General features: G+C 40.0%; 1 protein-coding gene across 5 annotated transcripts in view; it reads left to right on the top strand.

Moving 5' to 3' along the window:
* JAKMIP2 (janus kinase and microtubule interacting protein 2) overlaps window positions 1-21,144 on the top strand; it is a 186,205-nt gene that overhangs the window by 148,958 nt on the left and 16,103 nt on the right. For all 5 annotated transcript variants that reach the window (XM_055285732.2, XM_055285729.2, XM_055285731.2 and 2 more), the window contains 4 exons: window positions 4,651-4,719; window positions 7,602-7,679; window positions 10,297-10,500; window positions 16,029-16,094. In XM_055285732.2, the coding sequence (XP_055141707.1) occupies window positions 4,651-4,719; window positions 7,602-7,679; window positions 10,297-10,500; window positions 16,029-16,094 (417 nt within the window). The remainder of the gene's footprint in view (window positions 1-4,650; window positions 4,720-7,601; window positions 7,680-10,296; window positions 10,501-16,028; window positions 16,095-21,144) is intronic.

The raw sequence follows: 21,144 nt of genomic DNA on the forward strand, positions 1-21,144 counted from the left end.
GTACATACCATTGCTCCCAACTGATCCTGTGGCTTAGTAGTGGCTCATTGCCGTCTCATTCAGAAAGCCGGACGTAGAGATTGTCAGGAGAAAATCAACACTGACTGTGCTCTGGCTCCACCTTGTGTCTAAACCTGGTAAATGGCCAGATAAATTGGTGTATTCAGAGTACCTCATGAATCAATGCATAAAGCCTGGCTGGGTGGTATGTACCTACAGTCCTAGCTACTTTGGTGGCTGAGGGAGGAGGCTCACTTGAGCCCAAGAGTTTGGGGCTGTAGTGTACTATGATCATGCCTGTGAGTAACCACTGTACTTCCGCCTAGGCAACAGTGAGACTCCGTCTCCTTTAAAAAAAAAAAAAGTACCAGTAAATACTTGAGAGTCACGTGCACATGGTTGGATAAAATGAGAGCAAGCAATCAGCTGTCTCCAATCTGAAATGAGGGAATTCTACGGGTCAAATGACAGTTAAGTTACTCAAACAAAAGAACGAAATAAAAAACAGGGAGAACAAAGAAGTATAGCTATGAAATAAAAAGACACTTAACCAGGTGTTTTTTAAAAAAGGACATTTTGTTGACAACTGGAGAAATTTAATGTGGACTGGGTATCAGATGACAAAAGTAATTAATGTTAATTTTGTAAAGTGTACCAATAACCTTGAGGGTTGTTTTTTTTTTCTCACAGAAAGGCCTTATCTGTTAGAGATACACATTGAAGTATTCACATGTGAAATAAAATGAAAGCTGGAATTTTTTCTTTTAAAAAAACTTACTTCCTACATAGTTTGATTACAGACCTAATCAGTTTCTCTGATCCCTCCCCAGCAAATGCCGCATTATCTCTAACAGAAGGTCCAAATTTAGAATTTGGCATACAGACCCTCTGGGATTTGAGTCTTATCTACCTATTTCTCTAGTGTCTCCCCTCTCTTCTCTCCCTCCATTCTCTGTCTCTCTTTCTCTCTCCATTCTCCACTCTTGGTCCTTTACACTGATCTTTTTACCTGGAAGGTAGTCCCATCTTGTCTTTCTACCTCTGCCTGGCTAAATCTTGATCATCAGACCTCCCTATACATGAGGAAGCCTGCCTGTTCACCCAAGCCCCCTTAGGTGTTCCTGCTCTATGTTCCCACAGTGGCCTGTGCTACTGCTCCCATGGCTTTTGACAATTGCATTGCACTATCCATTTGCATTTGTCATATGGTCCCATCTAACTACCGCTAGACTCTAACACCCATGAGGACAAATAGTTGTGTCTCTCCACTCCCCACCCCGTTTTTTGCCCTAGCTTTTCACACCAGTCCAGCGCATGTAGTAAGTGATGAATAAATGTTAACTGAAGGAGCAAAGGTGTGAATTTGTGAATGCTCACAAAACACCATTTCAGTGACAACACAAAAATGAAAAAAACACAGTCTGTGCCTCCTGTGCTGCTATCATCTGGCAATGATAGTGAGAGAGCCGTATTCAGCTGGAATCATGAAGGGCTGCAATTCTTTATTGCAAGAAAAAATCGCCTTGGTTTAGGGCTACAAACAAAACATGGGCTGATTCTATGGAAGATGAGGACTGAGGAGGTGAAAGAAAGGAAATACAGCCTTGTGTGTCTCACATTTACTGAGATTGATGGGAGAAATATCTTCTGCTCCCTGCCCTGCGTGGGTGCAGTACAACTGTACTTACCAGAACCAAGACTTGTGCAGTGCTCCTTTTGAGATAGGCACTTTCTAACTGCTGGAGACTAGGTACTATTGTGACCTTTATTTCACACAAGGAATCTGAAGCACAAAAAAGGTAGATAACTGCCTAAGGTCACACAGCCTGAAGTTGATGGAGTCAGGATTCACACCCAAGGAGTCTGGTTCTAAAGCCCATGATCTTACGTCTTGCACTAAACTCCTCCTCCTGCAGAAAATAGGCTTTGCAGACCCCATGGGAGCTGGGCTGTCAGAGCTGAGGCAAATTAGCCCATGCCTCTGCTTACCTTTTTTTGCAAGAAAGGTATAGGGACCAGTTGAACAAATATAGGGTGATGACTCTGTACTTAGCACTGTGGTAGAAAGCTAGGAACCAGATGAACAAGACACAAGCCTTCCCTAAAGTGCTCACGGTCTGTTCAGCTGCCTTTTGTGCAGACTTTTGCAATGCACAGATTAAACTTACCTCTTGTCTGTGGGATTCACAGATAAAAGTTTCTACATCCAAGTAACTCTAAACATCAACAACGAATGTCTTGAGACTACCAATTTGAATAGCACTCTATCATATGGGAGTATGATCTTTAGCCAGAGTTTGAGCCTAGACAAAATTCCAACAAGCAAACCCAGTTGTCACTTTGTATTAAAAATAATGGCAGTGACCTTGAATGAGAACATATTAGGGGCTGGATACTGCACTCAGTGCCATAAGTACATTATCCCACTGTTCCTTACAACCATTCTACAGCTGCCATTATTTTTTAATTTGTATAAATTTACGGAGTACAGGTGTACTTTTATTACATGGATACATGGTGTAGTGGTGAAGTCTTGGCTGTTAGTGTATCCACCACCCAAATAATATACATTGAGGTACCATTGTTTTTACTTTATACATGAGGAAACTGAGGCTTGGGATATTCAGTAACTTGTCCTGGATTACACAAGTAGGAAGGAACAGCAACCAACACACAAATCTATATCTAACGCTCATGATATAATGACTTTAGTTCACGGTACTCTTAAAAACATGATTTTAAAAAATATGTTTCTTGATAACAAATGGACAGCAAGCAAGATGAAGGATTTTAGGTTTTGGATGGGTACAATTGCAATATGAGTCTATTTACACAAAACCCATGATTGACTGAAATTTGTTTCAAGGGGAAACCATGTGTATGTACAAAGAACTGAGAGATTAGCACCTCTCCAGTCTCGGCATGCCTGTTTTCTTTCACCATGTTCCCCACAACCAAGAAGTGGTTGAACATGGTATCCCCTTGTAAGTAGCAAGGCTGTCGTGTATAGAAATGCTCGCTGTGCTGCATAATTTATCACAGGTACCCTAGAAAGAACTATCTGCGGAAGGGCGCAGTGGCTCATGCCTGTAATACTAGCACTTTGGGAGGTCGAGGCGGCCGGATTGCCTGAGCTGAGGAGTTCAAGACTAGCCTGGGGAACACGGTGAAACCCCGTCTCTACTAAAAATACAAAAAATTAGCCAGGCATGGCAGCGTGCACCTATAATCCCAGCTATTTGGGAGGCTGAGGCTGGAGAATCGCTTGAACCTGGAGGCGGAGGTTGCAGTGAGCCGAGATCGTGCCATTGCACTCCAGCCTGGGTGACAGAGCGAGACTCTGTCTCAAAAAATAATAAATAAATAAATAAATAAATAAATAAATAAATAGTACCTTGTAGTGAGATACCACTAGTACATGCAATACACAATGGATATTGCCTCATGTTTTTTACCTCCTTAATCTTTACTTATTATTAATCCCATTTGACAGACAAGAAACTTGAGACTTAGAGAAATCAGGTAAACTTTCACCCACCCATGAAAAGCTGGAAATGAAATTACGGCCAAGGTAGTCTGTCTTCAGAACCCACTTAATTATTATGCCCAACTGCTTCCCTAAAATATAAGCTGACATTTAACTTGCTAGAGATTCATTATAATAATTTGTTCTATAAAAACCTGTATATGGTAGGGTCACATATTATTCAAAGTCTGCATTCAGAGTGTTTATCAATGCTAACATAAATATCATATATTCTGAGTACTGGGAAAGATAAGTTTTTATGTGATTTAAAACACCTCCACTTCACAAAAATAATTCATCTCCACTTTGCTGTAATCAGTTTTATATACTGAAAAATTACCGTTGTCCCAATTCTCCAGTGTACCTGGCCTTCTTTCTCTCATCCTGCTTCCTCCAACAATAGAACTATTGGACATGATGTCCCTTCCGCTTGGAACTTCCTCTTCATTTTTTCCCAGTCATCTCTCACCCATTCTTTGGACCCCAGTGCAATTATCACTTACAAGAAAGCCTCCCACGGTGTTCTCCAGTAAGGGCAGGAGTCTTGTTGATCTGGTTCACCACTGCAGCCCTAGGACCTGGTACAGCACCTGACACTTGCCAGTCATCCATAAATGCATTTGTTGAATGGGTGAATGAATGAATACAAGGAAGACTGTAGTCGTTTCTGAACTATGAGATAAAAATGTGGGTCGGGCATGGTGGCTCGCACCTGTAATCACAGCACATTGGGAGGCCGAGGCAGGTGGATCATGAGGTCAAGAGTTCAAGACTGGCCTGGCCAAGATGGTGAAACCCTGTCTCTACTAAAAATACAAAAATTAGCCATGAGAGGTGGCAGGTGCCTGTAATCCCAGCTACTCGGGAGGCTGAGGCAGAGAATTGCTTGAAAGTGGGAGGCGGAGGTTGCAGGAGCCGAGATCACGTCACTGCACTCCAGCCTGGGCAACGGAGCGAGACTCCGTCTCAAAAACAAAACAAACAAAAAATGTGTTGTTTTTGCTTCAGTTCTCAGTCTGCTTCCTGAGATATAAGGGGAGGAGACTGAGCACCTCATGGGGGCACACAGATATACACCATATCAAGCAGCCATGTCAAACACTTTTGTCTTGTTAACCCCTTAGTGGATCCAGCAGATTGAAGGAGCAGAGGCTGCCCTACACCAGAAAATGATGGAATTGGAAAGTGACATGGTAAGTATAAGATGAGATATTGTAAAAATTAAGAAAAATTTACAAGGCAAATGGAAAATTAAACTTGCCTCTACCAGTTTTATCTGGCACTGATGAAAGTTTGTCATCTTCCCATTATTATTTTATGTACAGAAGATGGAAAAAAATTACCAGAAGTACCAAACAATTTCAGGCTATATTCTCCCCCAAAAATGTTAGTTTTTGGAAAATATCCAAAACTAATGCCAAAGAAAATTGAGTTTTCTTATGTTTTCTTTCTTAGGCTAAATAATTTTTCCACTGTATTTAATTAACAAGTAAAAATTACAGAAATGGAAGGTGTAACTCTGATTTTAAAAATCCCTAAGCCACCTTACATCCATTAGAACAGCTCTTATCAAAAAAAAAAAAAAAGTAGAACAGAAGACCTAGTGCAGTGGCTCACACCTGTCCCAGCAATTTGGGAGGTTAAGGCAGGAAGAGTGCTTGAGTGCAAGAGTTTGAGACCAGCCTTGGCAACATAGTGAGAGCCCATCTCTACAAAAAAAAATTAGCGGGCATAGTGGTACGTGCCTGTGGTCCCAGCTACTCAGGGGGCTGAGGCAAGAGGATCATTTGAGCCCAGCAGGTGGAGACTACAATGAGCTATTTTTGTATCACTGCATTCCAGCGTGGGCAACAGATCAAGACCCTGTGTTCCCACAACCAAAAAGACGAAACAAGTGTTGGCAAAGATAAGGGGAAATTGAAACCCTTCTTCACTATTGATGGGAATGTAAAACTGGTACAGCCACTATGAAAAAAAGTATGGTGGTTGCTCAAAAAAAATCAAAATAGAATTACTATATGATTCAGCAATACCACTTCTGGGTGTGTATCCAAAAGAATTGAAACCAGAGTCTGGAAGAGATACTTATACACCCATGTTCATAGCAGCGTTATTCACAATAGCCAAAAGGTAGAAGTAACCCAAATGCCCATCAATGGATGAACAGATAAACAAAAGGTGGTGTATACATATCATGGAATATTATTTAGCCTTCAAAAGGAAGGAAGTTCTGATACAAGTTACAATATGGATGTACTTTCAGGACACTACGTTAAGTGAAATAAGCTATTCATAGAATTATAAATACTATATGAATCCACTCATGTGAGGTGCTAGATTAATCAAACTTAGAAACAGACAGCAGACTGTGGTTGCCAGAAGGTGAGAAGGAGAAACATAGAGCTGTTGTATAATGGGTATAGTTTCAGTTTTGCAGCATGAAAAATTCTGTACATTAGTTACATGACAATATGAATATACTTTGTACTACTGAACTGTACACTTAAAAATGAGTTAAAAATGAGTAAGGTTGTAAATGTTATGTGCATTTTACCACAGTTTTAAAAGTTTCTTTTTACTCGCCAAGTCTAAAAATTGGTTATTATTAACTTACAGCAATGCATAGAAATTTATAACAAGATTCGTCTGGGCACAGTGGCTCATGCCTATAATCCCAGCACTTTGGAAGGCCAAGGCGGGCAGATCACCTGAGGTCAGGAGTTCGAGACCAGCCTGACCAACATGGAGAAACCCTGTCTCTACTAAAACTACAAAATTAGCCTGGCGTGGTGGTACACGCCTGTAATCCCATCTACTCGGGAGGCTGAGGCAGGAGAATCACTTGAACCCGGGAGGTGGAGTTTGCAGTGAGCCAAGATCACGCCATTGCACTCCAGCCTGGACAACAAGAGCAAAGTTCTGTCTCAAAAAAAAAAAAAGAAATTTATAACAAGATTATAATTAATGTTATCATTATAACTAGAAAACATGTAGTGGATTCCTACTGGATCAGGGAATCCTATAAAAACAACTTGCATTTGTGTAGCACATTATAGCTTATAAATTATTTGCTTATATTTTATTCAGTGCTCACATTTTACTAAGAGGTTCGGCTCCAATGTCAAGGCATATAAAAAGAACAGTTTGTTATTTTATTTTACTTTTATATTTGGCCAAGAAAGCTTTCCAAATAAACAATTTCTCTTCAAAATTACCCTTGAAAACTCTTTAAAAGCGCAAATATTAATTAAGCAGTTAGCCTGTATCAGGCACTGTTCTAGGTGCTGGAATTCAGCGGTCACCAGCAAAGTCAACAGCAAAATTACTCCATACAGATATATGATCTCTCAAAAGTCAGCACCATTGAGTTTTTCTTCAGAGTTGGAAGAAGTCTTTGTTCCTTCAGTTAAGCACCCAAAGAAACAATTGACTTGTGCTTGGGACTATGTCGTACCCAAAATACAGTTTTAAGTGCTAATGGCAAGATGCTCATAATATGAGAAGCACACAGAAACTGAGAACAAGAGAGGGAACATGAGATTGATTTTTCCCAGCTCACACTGTCTTTGTGGCAAAAGCAGACCACCCACTCATTAAGCAGCCGTGTGGGTGGAATCCCTCCCACTCTTTAAGTTGCTATTTTTGTCCTTATGTTTGCTAGTTGTACACAGATGAATTTGAATCAGTTAAACTTGTTGATTATGCAAGCCAGCTATGTTACATTTTATCACATTCTTACAAAAATATATTATCATAATATATTTATATAGATAGGCTTATTATTATTAAACACTAGTCAAAATCTATACTTAATCACGTGCTCTCAGATTAAAAATCTTTTAGAGCATTCTATGTGGATTTTTCATTATATCTTTTATGCTGCTTTCCATTGATTTTCACATTCCTGTGTGAGACTATGAGAGTTGAACTATTTCCCTAACAGACAAAATTTATGACTCTACAAATACTAGTGATTTGTCTTATGGTAGAATTAGAGGAAACATTAATCAATGCCATTTGTATGTCACTTTCTAGTTAACTAAGCTGACTCTATCAATGTGGCCCTTTGTTATAGGAACAGTTCTGCAAAATCAAAGGCTATCTGGAGGAAGAACTAGACTACAGAAAGCAAGCTCTTGACCAAGCATATATGGTAGGTACAACAAGCAATAGAGACACCCAAAGTATTTACAGTTATGTACTGTGGAATAAAGTATCCTAATTAATTTTCCATGCTATGTACTTGAATAGATCACGACATGCAGTTCATTCATTTACTGGTTTTCAGATCTAATTTTAGAACAAATACATTCCTAGTTCTTTACTTATTCTAAGATTCTTATAAGATATTCTTATAATATCTAATAAATATTTAATTATACTTCATTTTTTAATGATTAAAAGGCCAGACGTGGTGCCTCATGCATGTAATCCCAGCACTTTTGGGAAACCAAGGTGGGCAGATCCCTTTAGCCCAGGAATTCCTGACCAGTGTGAGCAGCATGAAAACTTATATCTCCAAAAAATAAAAATAAAAATACAAAATACAAAAATTAGCCAATCATGGTGACACGCACCTTGTAGTACTAGCCACTAAGGAGGCTGAGGAGGGAGGTTTCATTGAGCCTGGGAGGTCAAGGCTTTGGTGAGCTGTGATCGTGCCACTATACTCCAGCCTGGGCAACAGAGCAAGATCCTGTCTCAAAATGAAACAAAACAAAAACAATTAAATATATGTTGTTGGATAATATTAAATGAAGAACAGATTGGATGGCAATGTGGATTAAAGAGAAATTTTATTAAACCAAATCCAATCATTTGGGAGTCTGATCTAGTGGTGGAATAATGTGTTTAATGTTTGTTATGGGTATTTTTAATTCATTTATCTCTTACAACAACCCTGTGAGGTATAGGTAAGATTATTATTCATATCTTACATAGGAGGATAGTAAGATTTAGAGAATATAAGAACTTTGCCCAAGTTGATAAATAAGTAGTGTGTAGATCTGACTCCAGGTCCTGTGGCCTGCCATAATCCAGCCACAGCAACTGAGGCTTCCATGGTAAATGGGCTGTGCCTTTTTGTCTCCCACAGAAGATTATGCTGATTAAGGAGCACATGTGATCCATTCCCCTCTACCAAATTCCTATTACACACTTCTTCATACTGAACTACAGTCCACATTTCTTCTCTCCTTATGCTCCACCCTCCATTAATTCATAGTTATGAATCAAAAGAAAAAGAGCAAATTAAAGGAACATTTCAAAGAATTCCTAGCAGAGGTTTTTATAATGCTTTCCTGGAAGCAGCTTGAGTCACTTTTGGGGAAAGAGTGAAGCACTTAGTCCCTGCTCGTTACAAAGATGAACTTGTCTTTGCATTCCAAAATGAGTAAGAGATTCTGAGCTTGTTTGATGGGAAAAGAAGAGAATGGGCATTTGTTGCTAATTAGAGACAGAGAAGGAAGTGAGTTTTGCTTCACTTCTACCTTTCACCCTTGCCTCTTCTACCTGTACGAAATTAAGTTGTGTGTTTATGTGGGTCCCGAGACTACTGAGTACTCATTCAGAAAACCATATTTATCCTTAAAAAGATGAGATCTGCTTAGCCCAGGACAAGAGCTAGGAAAATATTTCTCACCAAAGCATGTCTGGTCACTTCTGTCAAACTTAGAAGGGATAAGATTGTAGATTTTAGCAACCGTTATCTGAAGCATATCAAAAAAGAAAGAAAAAGAAACAGATATAAGAGGCAGTGCATACTTCATCTACAAAAGAAAGACTCAGAGAAATATTATAATGAGAGCAGCCATAAATCTCAGAGAACTTGAAAACAGACCAATTCCAAAACTTCAGGTCATTTTTGGATTTTATTTTTCAATTTTATTTCAAGAAAAAATATGGAGACCATAAAGCCATCTTCAAGTACCAGAGGTTTGTCATGTATTAATAAAACGGGGGCGGTATTTTGTGCATAAGATATATCTCCAATTTTAAGTATTTTGTTCTAACTTAGACTATTTATTTCTAGAAGTATGGCCACCATGGTAGATGTCTTTAAATATATGAAGAGCTGTCTTGTTGGTTTTTGTTTGTTTGTTTTTTGTTGCTGTTGTTTTGAGATGGAGTTTCACTCTTATTGCACAGACCAGAGTGCAATGTGTGATCTCGGCTCACTGCAGCTTCTGCCTCTCAGGTTCCAGCGATTCTTCTGTCTCAGCCTCCTGAGTAGCTGGGATTACAGGTGCGCACCACCACACTCGACTAATTTTTTATATTTTTGGTAGAAATGGGGTTTCACCATGTTGGCCAGGCTGGTCTCGAACTCCTGACCTCAGATGATCCGCCTGCCTCAGGCTCCCAAAGTGCTGGGATTATAGGTGTGAGCCACCGCGCCTGGCCAGAGCAGTCAAGTAGAAGTGAGAACACATTTATTCTCAGCTACACTTTAGGATAGGAAGTACAGTTATTATAACAAAGCGAGGGCTTTCTAAAAAGGAAAAGTATATAAAATGGACAGGGTCCCAAGAAAGAACAAATGTTCCCTCACTAGAGAAGTTCATGAATTGGCTAGATAACCCTTATGGAATCTCATAAAAGGAGATTTTCAGAAGTGTAATTAGGCTAGAGAAGCTTTGAAATTATTTTCTTGCTAAGATCCTATAAGCTTAAAATTGACAGCCATACACACATACATACATAGCACACACTCCCACACCAGATATCAATGGCAAGTTCCGAAGTTAGACTTTTCTAATTCTATTTGCCAGAGAATCCAGGAACTAGAAGCTACTTTGTACAATGCTCTACAGCAAGAAACTGTTATCAAGTTTGGTGAATTATTAAGTGAAAAACAGCAAGAGGAGCTGAGGACGGCAGTAGAAAAGTTACGGCGGCAAATGCTGAGGAAGAGCAGAGAGTATGACTGTCAGATTCTTCAGGAGAGAATGGAGCTCTTACAGCAAGCCCATCAGGTGAGGACTGAGTCACTGCCTCTGCGTAGGGTTAGTACTAGCAAATGGAACTTAGTACTAGGTACATGGTATTGAGTATGGGTACGGAGAAGCCCAGGAGATACAAGTTATTTTCAGAGAGTAAAATAAATAACCATTGTTTTCTACCTTCATGCACATACAAAAATGACAGTTTTATAATAATTCAATCTTGAGAAAATTGGCGTTTCAGAAGGACTGAATACTGTTACTATTTTTAGAACTACGTTTTCATGAAATACCGTTTGAATTTCATGGACTCTGATTATCTGCCTTATGCAGGGAAGCAGGACACTCTCCAGGGCAAAAATAGTGCTTCCCATGTACTGCTCACTCCAGTCCATAAACAAGCCTGATAATAATCCGAATAGTGTAAAATAGAGCAAGGACCGTTCACATTACAAACATCACCACCAACAAAGCCCGGCAGCTGCTGTTTACTTACTGACATTTGCTTTATGTCAGTAACTAAACTAAGGGCTCTACTTACATCATTTCATCTTCATAATAACCCTATGAGGTAAGTATTTTTATTATCTCAATTTTGGAGATAACAATACTGAAGATAAGAATGCTTAAGTGATTTGCCCAAGATGACACAGATGGTAAGCAACAGTCAGGATGACAGCCTAGGTCTGCTGAACTCCAAGGTCAGTGTGTCTAACCACTGTATTGTACCGTCATCCATGACTTATGTGATTCATCAGCAAGGTCCAAAATAGGCACCCAATACTAATTTCCAGCCAAAATTTTTAATTGCAACACTTTATTCATGCCATAGCCTGACAGTTGAGGGCTGAGGTCCTGGTCAAAATACAGATTCAATGAGGACTCCAGCATTGAAAGTGTCAGGTTATAGTATTCAATCCTCAGAAGCTATAAGAAGCAACTGGTACAAAATTCAGATGGTATGAATAGGCGGTAAGAATCGTGTGGTCATCAGTGATCAAGGTAAGTGGAAAAGAAGTAGGGGTTCTTTTATGAGGCAAATAAAAACAATTCATGGGGGACATGACACAGCACACTTCAGATGCAAGCAGGAGCTTTGTGGATTTTATAGGCTAACAGATTACCCAAGTAGGTGGAGAATTCTGAAGCCACGTGTCCCAGAAATGATAAATACATACATGTTCCTATTAATGCCCCTTCAGATTCCATCACAAAAGTTTGAGTTTTGACCCATGGAAAGACTTCTTAAAGTCTTTAATAATAGACTCTATGGCATCATTGCATTGCTTCATGCATTCTTTTCTTCTAGCAGGGGATAAAAATGTATTCTGCACAAATTTCTTGCGCTGCAATAGCATGTAATTACTTTCAACAAATTGGGAGTTATGTCATGGAAACACAGAAGTGTTTACTTTTAAGATGGACTCATAGTTATCTCAATTTATTTATGATAAAAACTTTATTCCATTTGAGTATTTCTTTTACCATTTAGCTGAGATACTTCTCTCCTGAAAGAGTTGGTTTTAAGTTATCCAGTAGTGCTGGTAGTACACTACATTTCTGAACCTCAGAGAGTTTCATTGACATTTTCCATCCATCTTCTAAACAAATGTTCATTAGAATATGCCTTTCCCAGTTATTTCTTACTCTTCTTCTTCCCTTTTAATTAATAGCTGAGTTTCATAGAATTATTCCAGAAGATATTGGCCAGGATTTTTTACATATAACTATGTAATACACTCTAACTTCTCAAGTATATCACTAACCATGTATTACACAGTTCTGCTTGAATGTTTAAGAGTGAACTGATGTGTTCTTATCCTTACTTCTCTTCTCTTTCCCCATCTGCCTGTCTTAGTCAGTAGAATTACCGTATCTCAACACTCTGGCTAGAAACACTGGCGTCTTCTCTATTCTTTCTCTGTAAGCATTAACACAGCACCACATCCAACTGGCATTTCCCCTGAAATGTTTTTGATACTGGTCCATTTTGTTCATTTTTGTCACCCCAGGCATGTGCAGGACCTTTCATTGTTCCACCAGCTTCCAGGTACTGCCAAATGTTCTCTATGTGAATCTGACTCCATCACCTATGCATTTATTCAGTCAAACTTTTAAATGTGTTTCCTAGGTGCTAAGTACTGTGCTAGACAGAGAATTCACCGTGGACCCTGCCTTCACAAAACGTAGGACCCATAGATGGTTATAAAATGATTAACACAAAGAAAAATAATTATGATATATCATAATAAATAGCATTTTTAAAAGTACATGCAGGTGCCATGGGGACCTAGTTCTAGCTCTCCCCTTTTCAATCCACCGCACATCTCAGCACAGATTCTTCTCATTTTTCCTCATGGTACATTCTTGCCCCAAAGCCTCCATGGTCCAATTTCCAGTTGAGCAGAGTCTTACGCAGGTCTCTTCAGGTCCTTCAGTAGCTGACTGCCCCTTCCTCCAAAACCAGATTTGACCCAACCCCAGAGCATACTTCCCTCTCCACTCATGCAAAACATCCTGGTCCCACTTGTGCTGTGATTTTCCACCTCTAAGCCCTTGTTGCATGATTGCTCATCCTAAAGTGTCCATTCGTTTCCATTAAATTGATCCAAGTGTTCTCATTTTTCCAGTCCCAGTTTAAGATCCAACCCATTCAGGATCCTCTCCCTCATGAAAATTTTAAAAATGAACCACATACTGCTCAAGATATCTATATTCTATATGCTGTTGTGCACTCATTCACAACCATTTAATGAGGCCCTGCTGTGTACCAGGTGCTGGGAGTATAATGGTAAGCAAAGACATACAGATCACTACTCTCATCTATCTCACAGAGGGACAGGGACAGAGCCACAGCACAAATGAACAATGACTGAGGCAATTTCTGAGAGTGGCAATAAGTGCTATGCAGAAACGTATACAATGTGTATGTGAGTTTGGGAGTAGGACTGGCCACTTTAGGCTGGCTGGTCAGTGGAGGCCTCTCTGAAGATACCTAAGATCCAAGAAATGAGCCACACAAAGATCTTGGCCAAATGTCCCAGAAGACAGGGACAACAAGGGCTAAGTCCCTGTCATGGGAATAAGTTTGGAATAGTCAAGGAACAGAGCAAAGGCTAGAATGTCAGGAACACACAGAGCCAGAGTGAGGTTGATAGGAGGAGACATTGCAGAGCTAAGAAAGGGCCACATCACACAGGGCTTTGCAGGAGTTTGAGTTTTATTCTGAGTACAACTCAACTAACTCTTCCTTCTTTTCTTCCCCACCCGCCTAAACTCAGGGGACCATGGAGATCATTTTTACACTCTGAGAGTTCACAATGGCTGCTATAGATGGAGTAAGATGGTCAAAATAAAAGGCAGGAAGAGCAGGTAGAAGCTGCCATACCAGCCCTGACAAGGGAAGACAATGACTTGGTGAACTTGGTATCAGTAGAGATAAAAAGAAGTGGGTAGAAAAGGAATGTTTTGGATCCAACAAGGTTTTCTGTTGGGTGGATGGCAAAGGGATGGGAAGCAAAAAGAAATCAAGTATACATCATATGATGTAGCGTAACACATTTATTTGACAAAAAAATATGTGTGGACACCTTCTCCATACTAAACACTGCACTAGGAATTGGAGATGGGTGATAAAGTTATTCAGTTTTTTTCCATTGTTTACCTTTTCTATTTAATTTTGTTATTCCATCTGGATCTGATAGTTCTTTGAAAAGGGAACTAACTGGTGCCTGATCTGTATTGTCCATTACATTCAGCACAGTCATGAGCATGTAAGGAGGTGCCCAACAAGCATAGATGTGATGGCTGAATGGATACTGCAGTAATTTTACATATTCATGATTTTGTCCATATAGTACTTGCCTCCATATCCAGCAGACATGCCAAGGAATTACTTGAACACTCAAGGTGGAAATATCTAGCAAATTTATTCTTTTACTGTGTAGCTATGGAGCACTGACAGCACTATGGAAATATACACCAGCACACACATCGTACATGTATACACACACCATCAACATTCCAGTCCCATCCCTTTCTCCAGCATTCATAATGGTATAATTTCAAGGTTAGCCTTTATGGTCTCACTCTGACCAAAACACACCATCTCTTGTTGCACAAACCTTAGCCCCCTTACGTTAAAGAAGAGTTTCTCAATCTCAGCACTACTGAAATTTTGAAGCAGGTAATTCTTTATTCTTTTTTAGGGGGAGGGGTGGCTGTTCTGTGCCTTATCGGATGCTTAGTAGCATTCCTGGCTTCTACTCGGTAGATGCTAGATGCACATACTCCCAGTTGTGACAGTACAAAAATGTCAAGACATTTAGATAGTGGTGATGGTTGCACAACTTTGTGAATATACTAAAACCACTGAATTACACAACTTAAAATAAATAAACATATTAACTAACTTTAAAAAATGTGCAGAACTGCCAAATGTCCCTGGCTGGGGCAGGGAGAGACAAACAGTTGAGATCTACTCTTTTAAAGAGAGGGAGATATGCTTTCCAAGTTCAAGTACCCCTTGTTCTAGCTGCCCTTTTTTTCTCCTACCATTGCATTATAAAAACCTCTCTTTCTATATTATCATTCCATTTGGCTTCTAGTGTTTTCTCCATGGACTCCATTTCTCTATTTTCTAATTCTTCCCAGCAGAGGTATTAAATAAGAGCCTGCATTATATAACCATGTACACGAACACAAAACCCTTTAGATTGCCAGATATAAATGTGAAGACTTTATTTTACTTGTAAATAATTGTTATGTAATGTTGACTTCAAATATTTGGTGTTTAAATTAGTGGAATTTTGTTACATAATTGAGAGATAAGTTCAAAGACCGTCTTGGAACTTTTCATCTTTAGGATTACTTGTGTTATGCTTGTTATGTTCTGGTGTTTTCCTAATTTACCAATTCCCTCCTGGGAATGTTTGTTGATGTGTAATCTCTACTTTGTTTTATGAGAATTTACCAATTCTGTTTTGTGAGAAAATTCTATCCTGAAACAGGGTTGAAATGGGGTTAAGAGAAAAAGGTTAAGAAAGAACAATTGGATTGTTTACATCTATATGAGTCAGCCTCAGCCATTTTTAATGTGGTAACAAACAATCAAAATCTCAATCCAAATGGTTCATAACAAAGCTTGTTTCTTGCTCTCTAGTTCTGAGACACACTACACCCTCTACAAGGATTTGATATTCCCAAATCTTATTCCAACTCGCATTACACTGGCCAAAACAAGTCTCTTTGCCAAACTCAATGTCAGTGGTGTGGAATCTACACCTCACTAGGAAGGGGTCTACAGGGATAAGCTCAGTAGAAAAGGTGGCAAATATTTTTTGAAAAGATAATCAGTAACAATGATTTTCTACCAGAAACATAGATAATTTCTGAAACATGCAACATGTTTTTGGGTGGGGAAAACATACATGCGATGTTTCCAGCTGCTTATACAAATATTCAGGTTTGTATAGGAAGTTTCGTGTTTTCATTTGGTAAATTATTTTTCCGCACAACTTACCACCTACTGATGCTTTCTTTCTTTTCTTTTCTTTCTTCAGAGAATTCGTGACTTAGAAGATAAAACAGACATCCAGAAAAGACAAATAAAGGACTTAGAAGAAAAGGTATGTGTCAAATTCAATAACTATCTTATTATTTGTTTAATCAGAAAGCAATATTGATTTTGCTCACTGTATTTTCTTCCTGGCTTCTCAGTTATTGTGTGTCTTGCAGAGGCAGGGGTAGTTACAGTAAACCTAGCTTTCACCTTTAGTCAGACAGAATGCCAGCAAAGCGTCTGCCATCAGTAACCTAGCCTTCACATGTTTGTCTTTTGTGTTGCTTTCCTATTTTTTCTGTGTTTTCTTTCCTTAGTTTCCCCTTCCTTATCTTCATTTCCTTTCCGAAAGTTTCTTCTGAGTTTTGTTACCCTACTTTGCTCTTTTTTTAAAAAAATCTTTTAGCACCTTTGTTTTACCTTTCCCATTATCATTCATAAGAAGACCTTTCATCCTTGTGCTGCAGTTTCACCTTAACAATAAGTTCAGAAACTTGGGTTGATATGTGATAATCATGTTGTCCTTTCACTTACCCAGTGATCTCAAAGAGTGGCTGCTTCTTCCAAGTCAGCTAGTGTTTTTGAGGGATATAACAACATGGCTTTTACAGAGGGCACTTGGAAATGCGTGTGGGGTGGGAGAACAGACAGAGCTCAGGGTGGGATGCTGAACAAGCTGCAGTGAGCTACACAGGCTTGCACAACAAAAAAAGCCAAAGCCTGGAATTCCCAAGCAAAATGGCCAAATAGGAACAGCTCCAGTCTGCAGCTCCCAGCCAGACCAACACAGAAGGCAGGTGATTTCTGCATTTCTAACTGAGGTACCTTGTTCATCTCATTGGGACTGGTTAGACTCCGTGCAGCCCACGGAGGGCAAGCCAAAGCAGGGTGGGGTGTTGCCTCACCCAAGAAGCAGAAGCGCAAGGGGTCAGGGAAGTACCTCCCCTAGCCAAGGGAAGCCATGAGGGACTGCGCTGTGAGGGATGGTGCACTCCAGCCCAGATACTACACTTTTCTCACGGTCTTCGCAACCCACAGACCAGAAGATTCCCTCAGGTGCCTACACCACAGGGGCCCTGGGTTTCAAGCACAAAACTAGGAGGCCGTTTGGGCAGACACTGAGCTAGCTGCAGGAGTTTTTATTTCCTACCCCAGTGGCACCTGGAATGTCATCAAGACAGAACCGTTCACTCCCCTGGAAAGGGGCCTGAAGCCAGGGAGCCAAGTGGTCTTGCTCAGCGGATCCCACCCCCATGGATCCAGCAAGCTAAGACCCACTGGGTTGAAATTCTGGCTGCCAGCACTGCAGTCTGAAGTCAACCTGGGAGGCTCGATCTTGGTGGGGGGAGGGGCGTTCGCTATTACTGAGGCTTGAATAGGCTGTTTTCCACTCACAGTGTAAACAAAGCCATGGGGAAGTTCAGACTAGGTGGAGCTCACCACAGGGCCACAAAGCTGCTGTAGCTAGACTGCCTCTCTAGATTCCTCCTCTCTGGGCAGAGCATCTCTGAAGGAAAGGCAGCAGCCCCATTCGGGGGCTTATGGATAAAACTCCCATCTCCCTGGGACACAGCACCTAGGGGAAGGGGCGGCTGTGGGTGCAGCTTTAGCAGACTTAAACGTTCCTGCCTGCTGGATCTGAAGAGAGCAGTGGATCTCCCAGCATAGCGCTCAAGCTCTGTGAAGGGACAGACTGCCTCCTCAAGTGGGTCCCTGATCCCGTGCCTCCTGACTGGGAGATACCTCCCAGCAGGGGTCGACAGACACCTCCTACAGGAGAACTCTGGCTGGCATCTGACATGTGCCCTTCTGGGACAAAGCTTCCATAGGAAGGAGCAGGCAGCAATCTTTGCTATTCTGCAGCCTCTGCTGGTGATAACCAGGCAAACAGAGTCTGGAGTGGACCCCCAGCAAACTCCAGCAGACTTGCAGCAGAGGGGCCTGACTGTTAGAAGGAAAACTAACAAGCAGAAAGCAATAGCATCAACATCAATGAAAAGGACAACCATGCAAAAACTCTATCCGAAGGTCACCAACAGCAAAGGCCAAAGGTGGATAAATCCATGAAGATGAGGAAAAACCAGCACAAAAAGGCTGAAAATTCCAAAAACTGGAATGCCTCTTCTCCTCCAAAGGATCAAAACTCCTCGCAAGCAAGGGAACAAAACTGGATGGAGAATGAGTTTGATGAATTGACAGAAGTAGGCTTCAGAAGGTGGGTAATAACAAACTCCTCTGAGCTAAAAGAGCATGTTATAGCCCAATGTAAGGAAGCTAAGAACCTTAATAAAAGGTTAGAGGAATTACTAACTAGAATAACCAGTTTAGAGAAGAACATAAGTGACCTGATGGAGCTGAAAAACACAGCACAAGAACTTCTTGAAGCATGCAGTATCCATAGCTGGATCAATCAAGTGGAAGAAAGGATATCAGAGATTGAAGATCAACTTAATGAAATAAAGTGTAAAGACAAGATTAGAGAAAAAAGGATGAAAAGAAATGAACAAAGCTTCTAAGAAATATGAGACTATGTGTAAAGACCAAACCTACGTTTGATTGGTGTACCTGAAAGTGATGGAGAGAATGGAACGAAGTTCGAAAACACACTTCAGGAAATTATCCAGGAGAACTTTCCCAATCTAGCAAGACAGGCCAACATTCAAATTCAGGAAATACAGAGGACACCACAAAGATACTCCTCAAGAAGAGAAGCCCTGAGACACATAATCATCAGATTCAGCAACGTTGAAATGAAGGAAAAAATGTTAAGCACAACCAGAGAGAAAGGGCGGGTTACCCACAAAGGGAAGCCCATCAGACTAACAGTGGATCTCTCAGCAGAAACCCTACAAGCCCAGAAGAGAGTAGGGGCCAATATTCAACATTCTTAAAGAAAATAATTTTCAACTCAGATTTTCATATCTAGCCAAACTAAGCTTCATAAGTGAAGGAGAAATAAAATCCTTTACAGACAAGCAAATGCTAAGGGATTTTGTCACCACCAGGCCTGCCTTATAAGAGCTCCTGAAGGAAGCACTAAATATGGAAAGGAAAAACTGGTACCAGCCACTGCAAAAACAACCCAAAATGTAAAGACCATCAACACTATGAAGAAACTGCATCAACTAATGGGCAAAATAACCAGCTAGCATCATAATGACAGGATCAAATTCACACATAACAATATTAGCCTTAAATGTAAACAGGCTAGATGCCCCAATTAAAAGGCACAAACTGGCAAACTGGATAAAAAGTCAAAACCCATTAGTGTACTGTTGAATACAGTCATGTGCAAAGACACACATAGACTCAAAATAAAGGAATGGAGGAAGATTTACCGAGCAAATGGAAAGCAAAAAAAAAAAAAAGTTGGGGTTGCAATTCTAGTCTCTGATAAAACAGACTTTAAACCAACAAAAATCAAAAAAGGCAAAGCAGGGCATTACATAATGGTAAAGAGATCGATGCAACAAGAAGAGCAAACTATCCTAAATATATATGCATCCAATACAGGACCACCCAGATTCATAAAGCAAGTTCTTAGAGACCTACAAAGAGACTTAGACTCACACACATTAATAGTGGGAAACTTTAACACCCCACTGTCAATAGTAGACAAATCAACAAGACAGAAAATTAATAAGGAAATTCAGGACTTGAACTCAGCTCTGGACCAAGCAGACCTAATAGACATCTACAGAACTCTCCACCCCAAATCAACAGAACATACATTTTGCTCAGCACCACATAGTTCTTATTCTAAAATCAACCACGTAATTGAAAGTAAAACACTCCTCAGCAAATGCAAAAGAACAGAAATCATAACAAACAATCTCTCAGACCACAGTGCAATCAAATTAGAACTCAGGATTAAGAAACTCACTTAAAACCACACAACCACATGGAAACCGAACAACCTGTTCCTGAATGACTAATGGGTAAATAACGAAATTAAGGCAGAAATAAATAAGCTATTTGAAACCAATGAGAACAAAGACACAACATACCAGAATCTCTGGGACACAGCTAAAACAGTGTTTAGAGGGAAATTTATAGCACTAAATCCCCACAGGAGGAAGTGGGAAAGATCTAAAATCACCACCCTAACATCACAATGAAAAGAACTGGAGAATCAAGAGCAAACAAATTTAAAAGCTAGCAGAAGACAAGAAATAACTAAGATCAGAGCAAAACTGAAGGAGATAGAGACACAAAAAAACCTTCTAAAAATCAATGCATCCAGGAGCTGGTTTTTTGAAAAGATTAGCAGAATACATAGACCCCTAGCCAGACTAATAAAGAAGAAAAGAGAGAAGAATCAAATAGACGCAATAAAAAATGATAAAGGGGAGATCACCACTGATTCCACAGAAATACAAACTACGATCAGAGAATACTATAAACACCTCTATGCAAATAAATAGAAAATCTAGAAGAAATTGATAAATTCCTGGACACATACACCCTCCCAAGACTAAACCAGGAAGAAGTCAAATCCCTGAATAGATCAATAACAAGTTCTGAAATAGAGGCAGTAATTAATTGCCTACTAACCAAAAAAAGCCCAGGACCAGACGGATTCACAGCTGAATTCTACCAGAGGTACAAAGAGGAGTTGGTACTATTCATTCTGAAGCTATTCCAAACAATAGAAAAAAAGGGACTTCTCCCGAACTCATTTTATGAGGCCACCATCATTCTGATACAAAACCTGGCAGAGACACAACAACAAAAACAAAATTCCAGGCCAGTATCCCTGATGAACATCGTTGTGAAAATCCTCAATAAAATACTGGCAAACCAAATCCAGCAGCACATTAAAAACCTTATCCACCATGATCATGTCGGCTTCATCCCTGGGATGCAAGGCTGGTTCAACATACGTAAATCAATAAATGTAATCCATCACATAAACAGAACCAATGACAAAAACCACATGATAATAGATGCATAAAAGGCCTTTGATAAAATTCAACACCCCTTCATGCTAAAAACACTCAATAAACTAGGTATTGATGGAACATATCTCAAAATAATAAGAGCTATTTATGACAAACCCACAGCCAATATCATACTGAATGGGCAAAAGCTGGAAGCATTCCCTTTGAAAACTGGCA

The sequence above is a fragment of the Symphalangus syndactylus genome, chromosome 7, assembly GCF_028878055.3.
Source record: "Symphalangus syndactylus isolate Jambi chromosome 7, NHGRI_mSymSyn1-v2.1_pri, whole genome shotgun sequence".
Lineage (NCBI taxonomy): Eukaryota > Metazoa > Chordata > Mammalia > Primates > Hylobatidae > Symphalangus > Symphalangus syndactylus.